Source organism: Hippoglossus hippoglossus, chromosome 3 (assembly GCF_009819705.1).
Source record: "Hippoglossus hippoglossus isolate fHipHip1 chromosome 3, fHipHip1.pri, whole genome shotgun sequence".
Classification (NCBI taxonomy): domain Eukaryota; kingdom Metazoa; phylum Chordata; class Actinopteri; order Pleuronectiformes; family Pleuronectidae; genus Hippoglossus; species Hippoglossus hippoglossus.
In genome coordinates, this window is record NC_047153.1 from 440464 (window position 1) to 455869 (window position 15406).

General features: G+C 44.3%; 2 protein-coding genes across 2 annotated transcripts in view; both read left to right on the forward strand.

Moving 5' to 3' along the window:
* The first annotated feature begins 33 nt into the window (after positions 1 to 33).
* Positions 34 to 6595, forward strand: psmd13 (proteasome 26S subunit, non-ATPase 13). Its single transcript, XM_034581114.1, has 13 exons — positions 34 to 407; positions 1679 to 1757; positions 2009 to 2043; positions 2134 to 2189; positions 2279 to 2322; positions 2386 to 2472; positions 2709 to 2880; positions 2985 to 3064; positions 3164 to 3289; positions 4060 to 4122; positions 5706 to 5786; positions 5909 to 6025; positions 6365 to 6595. Exons 1-13 carry the CDS (start codon positions 307 to 309, stop codon positions 6458 to 6460), a joined length of 1137 nt encoding a protein of 378 aa, XP_034437005.1. The 5' UTR covers positions 34 to 306; the 3' UTR covers positions 6461 to 6595.
* Positions 6596 to 10721: 4126 nt separating this feature from the next.
* si:ch211-146m13.3 (junctophilin-3) overlaps positions 10722 to 15406 on the forward strand; it is a 14683-nt gene continuing 9998 nt past the window's right edge. Inside the window, 1 exon segment of the mRNA XM_034581110.1 lies at positions 10722 to 11579. Coding sequence (XP_034437001.1) covers positions 11198 to 11579 — 382 coding nt within the window. The 5' untranslated portion in view covers positions 10722 to 11197.

Below are 15406 nucleotides of genomic sequence, written 5' to 3' on the forward strand. Positions count from 1 at the left end.
CGTCCACATTGAAATCACACTGACACGCGCAGTGAGAATACATATCATCATTGTTAACATCCGGTCTGGGCTCCTGAAAACAAACTCACAACTTCAACAAAAGCGTGACAACAAAACAAACCGCAGTAACTTCGTGAAGAAACCTCAGGCGCTGTAGCAGTTGTTCTTTGTCCCTTTCTGTGAGCAGACCGTGAACGCAGCAGCTCCAGTTCCCATCATTCATAGCGCCAGCAGCGGAGCAGACCCTCCTGGACGTTCGCTTCACATCACACGTTCGAGTCCCGGATCCGACCCGAGTTCTCCACCATGAAAGATGTCAGCGGGTTCCTCAAGCAGCAGCAGAGCCGCAGCTCCACCCCGGAGATGGCGGCGGAGTGGCACCGCCTGGAGGAGCTCCACAACAAGCGGTGAGCACAGCGGCTAACTCCGCTAGCGCCAGGCTAGCTGACGTTAGCTCACCCATTCATTGGTAATGCTCGCTGAGTCATGAGCTAACAGCTAACCTGAAGCTAACAGCTAACCTGAAGCTAACACTGAGGCTGAAGCTAACAGCTAACCTGAAGCTAACAGTAAACCAGAAGCTAACTCACGAGCTGTGTTATTAACATCTTATGATCCACCACGTCACGTGTTAAAGCTTTGATCCAGTGGTCAGATGTGTTTGATCTCAGCGGGTTGTTAGCTTCCTCACATCAACACCTCCTGCTAACTTCAAGCTGTTTGAAACGTTTACAAACCAAAACAAGTTCACACTCCTGGTGTGTGGAACACGAGGCTGAACAACAGAGTGTGAAACATGTCTGTATCTTCTCTATATGCTCATTATTATATATAATCTATAATGTAATGAAGTAGTCCTTAACTCTTAAATGTTTATATTGCAGCACGAACATGATGTCATGTGATCATATCCAGGTCAATGAACATCTGTACGATCTGGACCTGTCATGAGTTACATTAGACTGGTAAACACTACCAGGCGTTTCTATTTGATTCATTTAGTAATGTGCATATTCATGGGAAATGCATGATGAAAATCAAATGAATAGTTAATTAGTTGCCATCATAGAATGAACAGCCAACAAACAATAAGAATAATTAATAATAAATAACAAGCAAACTAAAGAAGAGTAGAAAAGTCTTAAAGCCTAAAATTCACTTTCCTGAAAAGGCCGTAGGTTCAAAGTACCTGTTCATTACTTCATGGGGAAATGTGTTTGTGTGATGTCACAGCTGTAGTCATCCAGGTGTGATGTCACAGCTGTAGTCATCCAGGTGTGATGTCACAGCTGTAGTCACGCAGTGTATCCAGATGTGATGTCACAGCTGTAGTCATGCAGTGTATCCAGGTGTGATGTCACAGCTGTAGTCATGCAGTGTATCCAGATGTGATGTCACAGCTGTAGTCATGCAGTGTATCCAGATGTGATGTCACAGCTGTAGTCATGCAGTGTATCCAGGTGTGATGTCACAGCTGTAGTCATGCAGTGTATCCAGATGTGATGTCACAGCTGTAGTCATGCAGTGTATCCAGGTGTGATGTCACAGCTGTAGTCATGCAGTGTATCCAGATGTGATGTCACAGCTGTAGTCATGCAGTGTATCCAGATGTGATGTCACAGCTGTAGTCATGCAGTGTATCCAGATGTGGTGACTGACGATGTGTCTTTCCTGACAGACTGTGGCATCAGCTGACTCTGAAGCTGACGGACTTCGTGAAGGATCCCTGCTTCAAGTCAGGAGATGGCCTCATTCCGGTAACTGCAGCAGCTCTAAAACTTAAACCACAGATTTGATTTATATGTTTGTTTCCAGAGTTGAAACATGTCGTCTCTTGTCTGTAATAATATATAAATGACTCATGAAGTGGTTGATCATTTATTTACAAAAGACAAAGTTTTACTGGTGGAAAAAGTACAGACATTTCAAAAGGTTAAGGAAAGTCTTTAAAAACAAGGTGAACATTTATATATTTTCTTTGATCTGAAAGTGTATTTTCTTCTTACAGCTTTATGAAAATTTCATCAGTGACTTCGAACACAGGTGACGTCAAATTGCTGGACCCGCAGAACAATTACTGTTCATATCTACTGTTGGTTTGATGCTAATTTATTTGACCTTCTTCATGAACAGAATCAATCCTCTGTCCCTTGTGGAGATTATTCTGTATGTTACCAGACAGATGACAGGTAATCACAACACGACGGAGTCAATGCAATCTCTCTGCAGAATTTCTACCTTTTTGTTGAGTGTTTAAGAAAATGCTTTTTGTTCTCAGATCCTAAAGATGCCATCACTTTTCTCGAGAAGACCAAGGAAAAGGTAAGATGACGACAGTTTTGAATAATAAATTCTGTGAGCAAAAAGTGAACACGTGTGTTTTAGGTGAAAAGCAACGACGAAGCCACTATTCTCTGCAAGACATCTATTGGCAAACTGAAACTGGAGATCAACGATCTTCCTGCCACAAAGGTAAGAGCTCCTAGAATCTCCTCTCTCTTCTACAAGCTGCTGACACACAACCAGCCTCACACCTCTTTCAGCTGGAACACTACATCCTCCTCACATGGGAGGTGTCGTCAGGACACAGTGACAGAAGCACTGTCTTGTAACTTCTGTCTCTGCTGTAGGTCTTTTAAATAAAGATATACAAGTTTTGACGTCCTGATGAAACAATGAACACGATGTATTTCGTCTTTATCCTCCAGAAAATCATTGAAGAGGTCGAGGAAAAGTTGAATAACTTGCCCGGGGTGACGTCCGTCCACGGCCGGTTTTACGACCTCTCCAGCAAGTATTATCGCATCATTGGGAACCACGCCTCCTACTACAAGGACGCCCTGCGCTACCTCGGATGTGTGGACATTAAAGACCTCCCAGGTGAGCGGAGGCATGATGGGAAACCATTTGGCCTTGATTTCTCGAAACGCAGTTTGTCAAGTCCCATCAGCAGCTTAACGACTTGTATGTTATTGATTCCACAGAAACGGAGAAGCAGGAGAGGGCCTTCACGCTCGGACTGGCAGGACTCTTGGGAGAAGGAGTTTATAACTTTGGCGAGCTGGTGGGTTTCTCTCTATAAACACACGTTTCTCCTCCACGATGTTTTATTGTCTTCCAGCTGAAGCTCGGTGTGCTAACCAGGTTTGACATGTCTCTGCAGCTGATGCATCCTGTGCTGGAGTCTCTGAGGAACACTGACAAACAGTGGCTCATTGACACACTTTATGCCTTCAATGGAGGCAACGTGGAGAAATTCCAGGGCTTCAAATCTGCCTGGGGCCAACAGGTAACAAAGGGGGGGGGCTCACAGTTTCAGAATTGTTCTTGGATGTCTATTTTATCAAATGTTTTTTCCCTGGTTTATATTGTTCTGTTAAATGACAATGCTCGTCCCTGGTAAATGACATAGTAAGAGAATAAAGATAGATGTGATGTACATGTAGAACAAACTAAGATTAGCACACAGGATATGTTTAACTGGGATGAAATGTTTGTTGTACAGTGAGATGATCAGATCTCAGTTACTGCTTGTTTACTGTTTGGATCAGTCGTGACTCCAATCAAAGTTTTATCAGCACGACTTTAAATCCTCTAAACGGTGAATGACTAGAAATGATGTTTTATTTACCTGTCACCTCCTTTAGTGTCTTTCATCATCTGGTCACAGCCTCAGGTCGATAGTTTGATTTTAGCTTCAGACACAAAAAGAGATGAAATGTACCTTTAATTAATCTTTGTAGAGGAAACTCTCAAATGAAACTGCAGCACAAGGAAGTAGGAGCACTGGACAGATGTAGTAGTACTATGAGTAGAAATACTATATACAGTGGTTTTATATTCTCTATATAAAAGGCAGTGCAATAACTATGTTGAGGATGACTCAGGTTTCTGTAAATTAGCTGGAATTTAAAACATGGAGGGAAATAAGTATTTGTTCAGTGAGACAAAGAATGAGAAGAGGTTAAATCGGGTTGAACACAAATACAGAGCCAGCAGACGTTTTTCTTTAATTTAAATATAACTGATGTTTCTGGTGTATTTTTCTCTTGGTCGCAGCCCGACCTCGCAGCACATGAAGCTAAACTGATGCAGAAGATCCAGCTGCTCTGTGTCATGGAGGTGAACTCACACACACACACACACACACACTCACACTCACACTCACACTACACTCATACTCTTAACAGTTTTATACTGGCTATGATCTGCTGTAATATTCCAGAGGTAAACTGAGTCCTCACTGCAGTGTGATGGTTGTATGTGTTGTCAGTCACCTGTAGATATCTACCTGCCTCATATCCACTCACACTGCTCTGGTGTTAAACAGGCAGCAGACGAGGCCTGTGTCTGATCACACTGCCACCTTGTGTCTGAAAGGTTTATCTGTTGGTATTTTAGGACTCGTGTTTTTCTTCATGTATGATTCAGCGTTTTCTCACAGAATTCAAGAGTGAATTCCTGTGATCACACGAGCAGCAGGATGTTGTCATACACACAGAAATCGACAGGTGTGATTCTGAAGTTTCTCCTCCTGCCGACCACATGTAAAAGAATTGGAATCTATCTGAATGTGTGGAGAGTTAAATTACATCATGGCGGCTGCTCGAGGTCGTTCATGTGATTTATGAAATGTGAAACTTCCGTCGACCAATTTCAAACGGTTTCAACAGAGTTGAACCATTGAGACAGAAAAGTCCCAAACGGAGGAAGCTGCTGTTTAAGCTCAGCTGTCAATCATAACATCTTTGTTTTTACATCATATGATCTACTTCATTCAAACCAAACTTTATCAAACACATGACCTTTGCTCTTTGATTTTTCACAGCTGCTAAGACGCCAGGTTCTGATCAGGATTTCTGTGGAATCTCAAAGTCAATAAGACTAATAATCTAAATTTGAAGACTTGAAAAGTCTTAAATATGTTAAAACGTGATGAAGTGTGTTTAAGTAGTTTAAATTATTTCAACGTTAATGTAACGATTCTTAGTTTTGTGGCCTTTACACTTTGTCACGTCTGTGTTGGTGCTTCTCAGTGACTCGGATATTAACGCGCTGTAATAAAACTAGGAAACCAGAAGTGCTGAGTGATGTCACAGCTGATCTGCGTTCACGCAGCTTGTTGTGGTGAAGACTGAAGAAACCCACGGTCTCTGTTTGATGTTTCCAGCTTTATTCTCAGCTGCTTCTCTTAATCTTCAGTTATGAGGACGTGTCGGTGATTCTGGGAATTTATCTATCAATCAAATTTTATTTGTATAGCCCATATTCACAAATCACAATTTGTCTCATAGGGCTTTAACAAGGTGAGACATCCGCCACCCTTTAATATCCTTCATGTCATAGATCGTAAATTTCATTCATTATAGTTTTAAAGTTTTAAATTTTACTTGTTGAAACCTGCAGGAACCCTGTATGACCTATACTGCAGCCAGCCACCAGGGGGAATATGACTCTGTAATAACCCATGTGAATTATCAATAGGCCACACACACACACACACACACACACACACACACACACACACACACACACACACACACACACACACACACAAGTCCGAGGTCCAACGAACCAAACCTGCAGTTTCTTCAGAACGTGTGTGATGTTCTCGTCGTCTCGTTCTGTATCAGAAGAACGTGTCCGTTTCTCTGAAGGTTTAAACACAAGGATCTGAAATCACTGACCTCGTCTGCTCCTTCCAGATGACCTTCACTCGTCCTGCAAACCACAGACAGCTGACCTTCACAGAGATCGCTCAGAGCGCCAAGATCCCCGTTAATGAGGTCAGTCGAGGACGAGTTTAAGTCACGTGGTTTCCTCAGGTTGAACTTGAGATGCTCATTTGAATTGTTGAAGCGCTTCAGGTTTGTCAGCGTGAGGATGTAAAGCTGTGTGCGTCCTGCAGGTGGAGCTGCTGGTGATGAAGGCTCTGTCTGTGGGGCTGATTAAAGGGAACATCGATGAGGTGGACCAGAAGGTGCAGATGACCTGGGTGCAGCCCCGAGTCCTGGACCTGCCGCAGGTTAGTGCACCTTGAGTTGTTGTTCTGGTACAGATGAATCCCCCCAACGCCCTCTAGGGGTCTCAGGTGGCGCTGCAGGCGACCTCAACGCTTTGCTTCGAGCTTCGTTCTCACTCGATTGGTGGGTGTGTCAGAGGTGTCGGCCAATCAGCAGCGACATGTAAACCTGACAGCGGCTCACTGGGTTGTAAAGTTCTCCGATGTTTAGCAGCTTTTCCAGGTGAAAACAGTGAAACTAGCATGAATTAGTTCTTTAGTCTTGGTAAACTTGGATGAAAGCTGCTGATTGTTGAGCTTCTGGCTGCAGGTGGAGCTCTCAGCTGCTGTTTGTGCTTTCAGATTAAAGGTATGAAGGAGCGGTTGGACTTCTGGTGCGGGGACGTGAAGAACATGGCCATGTTGGTGGAGCAGCAGGCCCACGACATCCTCACCTGAACAGCTTCCGTCCCAGTGGAAACCTCAAGCTTCTGTTTTCTATCGTTTTTCTTTCTTCTGTTTCTGTTCATTACCAACTTGTAAATGACACTTTGGTATTTTACTAATAAACAACGGGTTGTATCCTCTTCACCACATGGACTGAAAATATTGTCTAGAAAAGTAATAAAATAAGTCATCAGTGCCAGTTTTTAGCTAAATATACATTATTTCTTTTATTTCTTCAAAGGTGACACTTGTTTGATTTATTATAGTTTTATCACCTGAATGTTAAGAGTCTTCACTGCAGCACAACTTGAAAGCATGTTTCTTAATGTTCCTCTTCATTAATCTGATCCCGTCATTGCATATTCACAATTTACATGTTGAACATTATGTTACACTTATAAACTATAAGAATATATGAAGAGATTCTATAAGAATCCGACAGAGAAGCAAAGTGACTGAGAAACAGTTTGAGAAGAATCAAGTTTCTGTGACTTCACATTAAACACAAACACTTTAACAACATGAAGCTACAGATCGTTGATCCTCGTCACTGTCGTCCCTGTTCCACGAGTTAACAGGAGGAAACCATTTCCACATTTATGGAGTTTTTAAGAAAATGCTGCACAAGTAATTTTCTGTTCATGTTGATTGGCTGAAAATAGTAAGAACAATTCCTGCTATACTTTCCCACATAATTGTTTTTAATCAAGTTGCTGCTTGAAATCTCAAAATTATTAATTTTACGATCACAGAAGTCAAACAAAAAACCTCAGCAGAGAATCTGGGTCAGTTTTACTTTGAGAGAAAGTGAATCTGAGTGTCGTGAACTTTCTGAAACATCAGCGTCTCCTGGACTCGTTCATCCAAATAAACACAAGCACCGATGTTTTAATATTAATAAATTCATTCATTTATTTTGTGAGGATTTAAACTCTTGATAAATCTGAGCAGTCATCAAGTGTAAACCATGACAATCTGATTAGAGTCGTCACACCAGGGTTATTTCTTGTTACCAGTAGGTGGCGCTGTCACTTCACCTGAAGACTCTTATCAAACATCAAGATGAGTGAAACATCTAAATCTGTCATCCAGACATTTACCTTCATGATTTCATCTCTTAATCACGTTTGTCTCCACATGAAAACTTAGAATCAAAATAATTAAACTGATGATTCTCAGAAAGTAATTTACATAATAGTAGAAAAAGGTCTGACTTGTTTTAAGAGACGAGTTCTGTTCATATTCAGGTCGATCGTTTCACTTTAATGACAGTGAAATGTTTTCATGCTTTTCATGTTTAAAGTTCAGGATCACGTTCCTCAGACTGTCCATCGCTGCTGCTCCTCTTTTCAGCCTCTGTCTCTAACACTGCTTCAGTAAGACCCCCCCCCCTTCTGATAAGGTCTGCTGTGATTGGTCAACAGCTTCCTGTAGTGTAGGAAACGTCGGCCTCAGTGTGATAAGAACGACCTAAAATAACAGAAAGCAACTTTGATAAACTTTTATTTAACATTTACTTAGATTTTTGTTAATTTGGTCCACGTGATAACATGGAGGAGAGTTTGTGATCTGCAGCCAGACACCAGGGGGCGATGGAGAGGATTTGGCTTCACTTTAGGGAGCCGTCATGAATTTATCACGTTTCAACGTCTGATGTTTTTTCTTTAAATCTACAAACGACTCATTTAAATATAAAATTTATATTTGTGTCTATTTTTTATAGTTTGGAGCTAATTCTGTGTCTCTGTGGACGTTTTGTGTTTCTTTGCCGTATTTAACACTTTATTACTCTTAAGTGTCTGTCTTCATTGTGTTGCCATATCTTTTAGCGAGTGTGTGGACGAAGCAACATGAGGAAACACAAATGTTCCACTTGCACAAGTGAATATGATTAAAACGAACATGATCACAGCAAGAAAAACACCAACAACAGAAAACCCTTCCTGTGGTTGTGTTGTCATGGTCAGTGAAGTGTTGCACTTAGAGTCGCTCCCTCTCTTTACTGGTAATCGTCTCCACTAAGTATCTGCTTAGTCTCCACTAATTGGACCAGTTAGCAGAGACTTAAGAACAAGCAGGTGAATGTCATGTTGCTTAAACCCCAACAGTTCCTTTGGTTGTTAGGTTGAATCCTCAGACGATCGCATGTAACATGAAGAGTTTAAACAGATTTTATTTTCACATTGTGCTTCAGAGTCCTTTAAAAACCTCAAAGCGATGTTTTCTGCCTCATTTGTGTCGTTTTCAGATTCTTTGTCGGTGACTGAAAAGAACTTTGTGTTTGTTCTTGTGCTTCAGTGAACACACGGGTCACGTTCACGCTGCGTCTGCGAGGAACAGAAACATTCTACATCCTGTTTGGGAGATGTTGCTCCGAGATGAATGAATGTGTGTCGTCGTCTCAGAATCAAATTCAATCACGTGTTGTTTGTCTCATAGATGTTAACAAGGAGCAACTTCCTCTGTTCTTAACTCAACGTGAGTAAGAACATCACAAACAAGTTATTACAGATTTAGTTCCGTCAACACTTTGTTTTTCACCAACTCAAAAGCCCACGTTCATCTGAACCGTTTTGTTTGTGTAACAGGTTTATTTTATTCTATTTTATGAACCGTACCTAATAAAGTGACACTGTGACAGTTTGTGTTTGAGTGATGATGGTGCTGACGAGTTCTTTCTGCTTTTATCAGCACGTGTGTGTACGACTCCCGGCTGACTCACAAACATCTGTCTGGTGAATCCGCAAGATGCAATATGCACATGAACAGTAGGGGCAGTGTTGTCACTCACGATCTACGATGACGATCCTCTTTGAGTAACGACAGGAAAACGTCCTCCAGGTTCATCGGGTTTTCTTTACGCTGTAAACGTTCGATACTGTCGGAGTTGTGGTGCGCCCTCTAGTGGAACACTGCAGTAACACGGGTAGTACAGTGTTCCTCTCTCGATGCTTTAACTTCTTCATTCACTTTGATTATAAGAACATCTTGTGTGTTTTGTGTTCACAGATTGTTTTTCAAAATATCATCACATATAAAAGCTGCTTCTGTGTGTAAGTGTGTCTGTTTGTTTGTCTGTGTGTGTGAGTGTCTGTTTGTGTGTCTGTGTCTGTCTGTGTATGAGTGTCTGTGTCTGTGTGTCTGTTTGTGTCTGTGTGTGTCTGTGTGTGTGTGTGTGTGTGTGTTGTCATTGAACCTTCAGATGAATTGAGTCAGTTTGTGTTTCTCACTCTTCCACTACAGAAACAGTGATTTCATGTTTCCACTCCTTCCTTCAAACCAAATCTCTAAACGCTGCAGATTCATCTCGTGTCGTCGTCAGCGTCCGAACCCACAGATGTTCAGTTCCCTGACAGATCGAGTTCCAATAGCAGGCTGCTGCTGTTATTGATCAGATATGAGGCGTCTGTGTTGGTGATGAAGCTCCCTCACTGATAATTACTCGTAGGTTCGTGGTCGTTGTGCTGTTGAAAAGGTCATTGTGGGTCCGTGGTTGTCGCTCGCTCCACTGGTTGTGTTCATGTGAAACAACAGAGAAAAAGAGCCGAGTGAAGCTGAGGGTTGAGTGGCAGCGGATCGATGAGCTCACAAACCTCCAGTTTTCAGGAGGACGACTGCTGACGACCACTTTTCATTCTGGGAGGAGAGAGAGAGAGAAATGAGGCTGGATAATTAGGAAGAGGAGGATGAATCCCCGAAGGGACGGAGAGCAGGGAGATGTGTACATGCAGCTATTAGCTCCATCCCTCCGTCTCTATCTCTTTAAGAGCTCAGAGAAGGAGTGTGCGTTCAGAGAGTGTGTGTGTGTGTGGGGGAGGGGTATTGGCTGGGATGGAACAGTCCTGTAATGAGCAGATTTCAGAGCGAGAGAGAGAGGCAGAGATAGAAAGAGAAAGAGAGAGAGAGGCCGAGAAGCAGGAGAGGGCAGATGACTTGGTGGATTTAGGAAACAACAACAATCCAGATTCAGACGAGCGTTGAAGCGAAGGAGGACAAAGGGAAGAGGAGACGAATCGCTTTTCTTCTGCTTGTGTTTTTTCCTCCTCATCTTCAGGTCGCAGCGGAGAGAGGAGAGATGTTCACTGTGTGTTGTGTCTGCTGAGGTGTGTGTTTGTGTGTCTGTGTGTCTCTGAGCGTTAGCCCCATCGCTTGTTTCCAGGCCACGCTACAGAGAAATCTCCTCCTCTCCTCTGCTCCTCTGATCTGTTATCACTTGATGTGGTTGGAGTGCAGCAGCCTCTCCGTCTTGTTGCCGGTGCGGCAGGATGTGCGGATGCTGTAATGTCTGACTGAGCCGCTCGCCGCTCTGTGGGCCTCTGGGACTGCTGGAAAAGCCTAGGCCTCGCTCGTCTGGAGCGCCCTGCTGCACGGCCGAGGCGACGGGCCGGCGAGCTCCCCGGCTGCGAGGCTGCGGAGCAGGAAGGTGGAGGAGGAAGTGGAGGAGGATGAGAAGCCTGCACGGCCATGGGGAGCAGCGTGCACGGCAGCTGCGTTCGTCACTCCAGACCCGTCGCTGAGGCTTAGATCTCTTCTTCGTAACGTGATGCTCTCTGTGATGTGTTGTGCTGTTTTTAAATCGAGGAGCTGTTACATCCTGAGCTAAGAGGAGAGGGAGAGTGGAGGCCCTGCACCTCCATGTTACCTGAGTCAGACGAGGCCTCCTCCCTCCTCGCTCCCTCGGAGTGAACCGGGCCCTTGTCTCTTTCTGTTTCTTGACGTTCTAAGGATTTGCCTAAACCTGTTTCATGCATGTCCACTGGAGGCAGGTTTGACTTTGATGATGGGGGGTCGTACTGCGGGGGGTGGGAGCAGGGTAAGGCCCACGGCCGAGGGGTCTGCACGGGGCCCCAGGGTCAGGGCGAGTACGCAGGGGCCTGGAGCCACGGCTTCGAAGTCCTGGGCGTGTACACGTGGCCCAGTGGGAACAGCTACCAGGGCACCTGGGCGCAGGGCAAGCGGCACGGCATCGGCGTGGAGAGCAAGGGCCGCTGGGAGTACCGGGGGGAGTGGACGCAGGGGTTCAAGGGTCGCTACGGGCAGCTGGAGAGCACGGCCAGCGGGGCCCGGTACGAGGGGACGTGGAGCAACGGCCTGCAGGACGGATACGGCACAGAAACCTACTCTGACGGAGGTAAGACCCCCCCCCCCCCCCTCCCCCCCCACATACACACGTGCTGTTAACTTCAATATAACAACGTAACTAACAGGAGTCACAGGGCACAGGCTCCGGGGCCCGGGGCCCGGGGCCCCAGGGGGTCACGGGCTCACTGAGATGTGTTGTAGTGGATGGAGTGTGAGCTCAGCTGGAGTCAGAAGGTCGTGTGAACGAGACCCTGAAGTCCAGGACGTGAGTTCTGATTGGACATCATCAGACCATGTGATGCTTATAACCAGTCTGCAGTGATCAGCTGTTGAGTCAGAACTTTTAAATCAGGAGATTAAAGTGCAAAGAAAATGGATCCATCTTTATCTCTAGAAAACGGAAACTACAAATCATAAACTCACGAATCTTAAAAACAGAACATGATTGGCTGTGGGACACAACGTGGGCGGGGCTTCCCTCAGGTGAGGGTGTGAACGTCCAATGATCCTGAGTCAGGAAGAAAAACTCTTAATGAGAAAAATTCAGGGGTTCACCTTCACACTGACCCACTGACCCGCCTCCATCGTTACATCATTGTGTGTGAGAGAGTGTGTGAGAGAGTGTGTGTGTGTGTGTGTGTGTGTGTGTGTGAGTGTGTGTGTGTGTGTGTGTGTGTGTGTGTGTGTGTGAGAGAGTGTGTGTGTGTGTGTGTGTGTGTGTGTGTGTGAGAGAGTGTGTGTGTGTGTGTGTGTGTGTGTGTGTGTGTGTGTCTGTGTGTGTGTGAGAGAGTGTGTGTGTGTGTGTGTGTGTGTGTGTGTGTGTGTGTGAGTGTGAGTGTGTGTGTGTCTGTGTGTGTGTGTGTGTGTGTGTGTGTGTGTGTGTGTGAGTGAGTGTGTGTCTGTGTGTGCGTGTGTGTGTGTGTGTGTGTGTGTGTGTGTGTGTGTGTGTGAGTGAGTATGTGTCTGTGTGTGCGTGTGTGTGTGTGTGTGCGTGTGTCTAATATTAGAAAATGAACTGTGTTGATTGTCATCATCTCCTGTTTAGAGACACTGGTTTATACCCCCCCCCCCCCCCACACACACACACACCACCAGCCACCCCCCATCCCTGCTGTGGGTCTCCATGGTAACGGGAGGCAGCAGGTCAGGTGTCACTGGAGACCTCTCTGCTCTCTGATTGGCTCTCTGCTCCGAGGGTTTTAATCTAGGCCGTTTGATGACAGACACCCGCCTCCACCGTGCACGCGCGCAGGACACTGACGGAGAGCGAGGTCAATAAGTGATGCAGGGGACGCACGCTCACGGTGTGTGTGTCCGTGTGTGTGTGTGTGTGTGTGTGTTGTTCACCTTTACACTTCTCAGTCTGGAGTCAAACACGTTAATGAGGGAAACATAAAAACACTGCGTCACGCGCCTCACTGCTTCCGCTCACGTGGGAGACAGATGAATTTAGCACGCACGAGCTGACACATTTTCCACAACCCAATAACGCTGCTGTTGACACACGCGCGCGCTCACACACACACACACACACGCAGAGCACCTGCGTATTAAACATGTTCCTCACGAAGCTCGTGCACGTAGAGACTGTCCGAACGCGAGATTTCAGCACCGCGGACAGCTCCTGGATCAGCTGGAAGAAGTACAAATACTCGGATACAAGTCAAAGTCCCACAATAGCATATTTAGTAAAAGTACAAAAGTATTATCATCAAATAATTGAAGTATCGAAAGTAAAAGAGCAACTGTAACTGATTTATTACTAATATTATTATGTAATATAATATTATTAGTAATAAAGAAACAATATTTCACAATAAAATATGAGAGAGCAGAAGTGAAATCTGTGTAAAAATTACAGTTAAAATCCTGAAACTAAACTCCCACTAACGTTTGATCAGATGTTTCAACGTTCACTTCCTGATGTGGAGCTGATTTTATTTATTTTTAATTTTCCTCATCGACAGTTGAGTGGTTTGTCACATTCCTTCATCGTTGCTGTCTTTACCTCAAACTGTTTTTAAAATGAAATCATCTGACTCAGGATGTAATTTACACATTGACTAAAATGTTTCACCAAAAGTTTGGCTTTAAAATGCAACAGTGTTTGTATCACATTGAGTTTTAAAAGTAACTGCAGCTCTCGTAGAAACAGTTTCCCTCCTGAATGTCGTGGAGTTTGGTTTAAAGCCACAGAAAGGTTTTCACTGCTGTTCTTCCTTCTGTCTGCAGCGTCACTCAAAACGACTCAGCTGATTTAAATGACATTTTGTGGGGGGGGGGGGGGGGTTCAAACTGACCACGGGGGCGGGTCCAGGAGCTTTTCCTCTCTGTTTTGATATTTTCACAGATTTCCCAGAGAATAGTTCATGCTGTTTCAGCACCATGGACAGCTCCAGGAGTCACCACATGTTGTATTTCTGCTTTGATTCAAGTAAAAAATCTAAATGTTTCTTCAGTTACTGGTTCCACACGTGCACCAGAACAGGGAGATACATTAAAGTGAAAAAAAGAGAATAGCCTTGAAAATATTGAGCATTACATTTTGCTTTCATCTGATCATTTGATGTAAATGTCAGTTGTGCAGCAAACAGCACAAACCTCCGACCAATGAAAAGTCAGCCAGTGATGAAGGTTTCCTCTTCACTGCTGAGACTCACTGTTACTGAAGCTGCTTCAATTTAACATGAAAACTTTTGATCCAAACTCTCTTTTATTTCATTTAATTGTAATCTCTTCTTTTTGGTCTGTGTGAAGTTCATCACACTGTGAAACAAACGGCACTGGATGGAGGAAACAGCTCACACATCATCATGTTCATTACAAACTGTAATGATACTATTAGAACCCAGTGAGTTCCTGAACCTCCAGCAGAGCAGAGCTGTTGTTCACATCACTCATGTCCCAGGAACCACAGGAAACACCCGACAGAGGCAACATGAAACTGAACACAGTTTATGATCCGTTATTTTAGAGCAGCAGTCAAAAACATTCCTGTAGAGAGTCATCAGCAGATTCTGTGAGCAGCCGAGTGTGGTTCATGTTTCACATTGGAAATGAGTTTGGTCTGATCTTGAAGCAACACTAGAAAACTTTTCACCTGAAAGCAGCATCTTGATTAAACTGATGTTTAGTGTGAACAAGAGAAAGTTTCCTCCTTCTCTCCCTGAGCGTCTGTTCTCTGTGACTCTGCTGAGTGGGTTCCATCTCCTGTGAGAAGAACTGACTGAGAGTCAGCTTCAACTGTCACAACCAGCTCCAGCTGAAGAGTGAAGCTGAACTGAGATCAGTTAGAAACAATCTGAAGTTATTAAAAACCAGAGTTTATCTCCAATATTCAGCAGGAAACTTTGAAACATGAAGAATTCTGAGTTTGGTGGATTTGTTACAGCAGCAGCTCTTCTGGGGCAGGAAGCAGAATTAATGACCACATGTGGCTGCAGAGGGCGCTGTTGATCAGTAACTCATACATGGTGTTGCTTTAAATGATGAGAATATTCTGTCGACTGTGCTGCTGTTTAACATCCCAGCATCACAGTGATGCTACATCCTCCACCTCCGCAGGACCTTTCAGCTCAACTGAACATTTCAGCTTCTTTCAGCTCATTGTTTTGGTTTGTGAATAAAGTTGGACTCTAGCTAAAAGATTCCAGCTATAGATGCCGCCATCTTGTGCTTTTGACATCATTTAGAGTCAGAGTCTGTGCAGAAGTGATCGTAGCCACAGTATCGAGGTCCCTTTAATACATGCTCTCGACCAATTAGGAGTCAGTCTCAGCTGTCAATCATCACGTCTCAGCCTGTTTTCATATCATCAAATAACTGATTAAACCAAACTGATCAGAAACACTTGAACAAACTTCAGTGAGATGAGAA

Bases quoted from the DNA above. Each gene is read 5' to 3' on its own strand.
- psmd13 (XM_034581114.1), top strand. From the start codon at position 307: ATGAAAGATGTCAGCGGGTTCCTCAAGCAGCAGCAGAGCCGCAGCTCC. The intron at 2,190-2,278 runs GTAATCACAACA...TTTTGTTCTCAG, and splicing joins TGTTACCAGACAGATGACAG to ATCCTAAAGATGCCATCACT. The intron at 2,323-2,385 runs GTAAGATGACGA...CGTGTGTTTTAG, and splicing joins TCGAGAAGACCAAGGAAAAG to GTGAAAAGCAACGACGAAGC.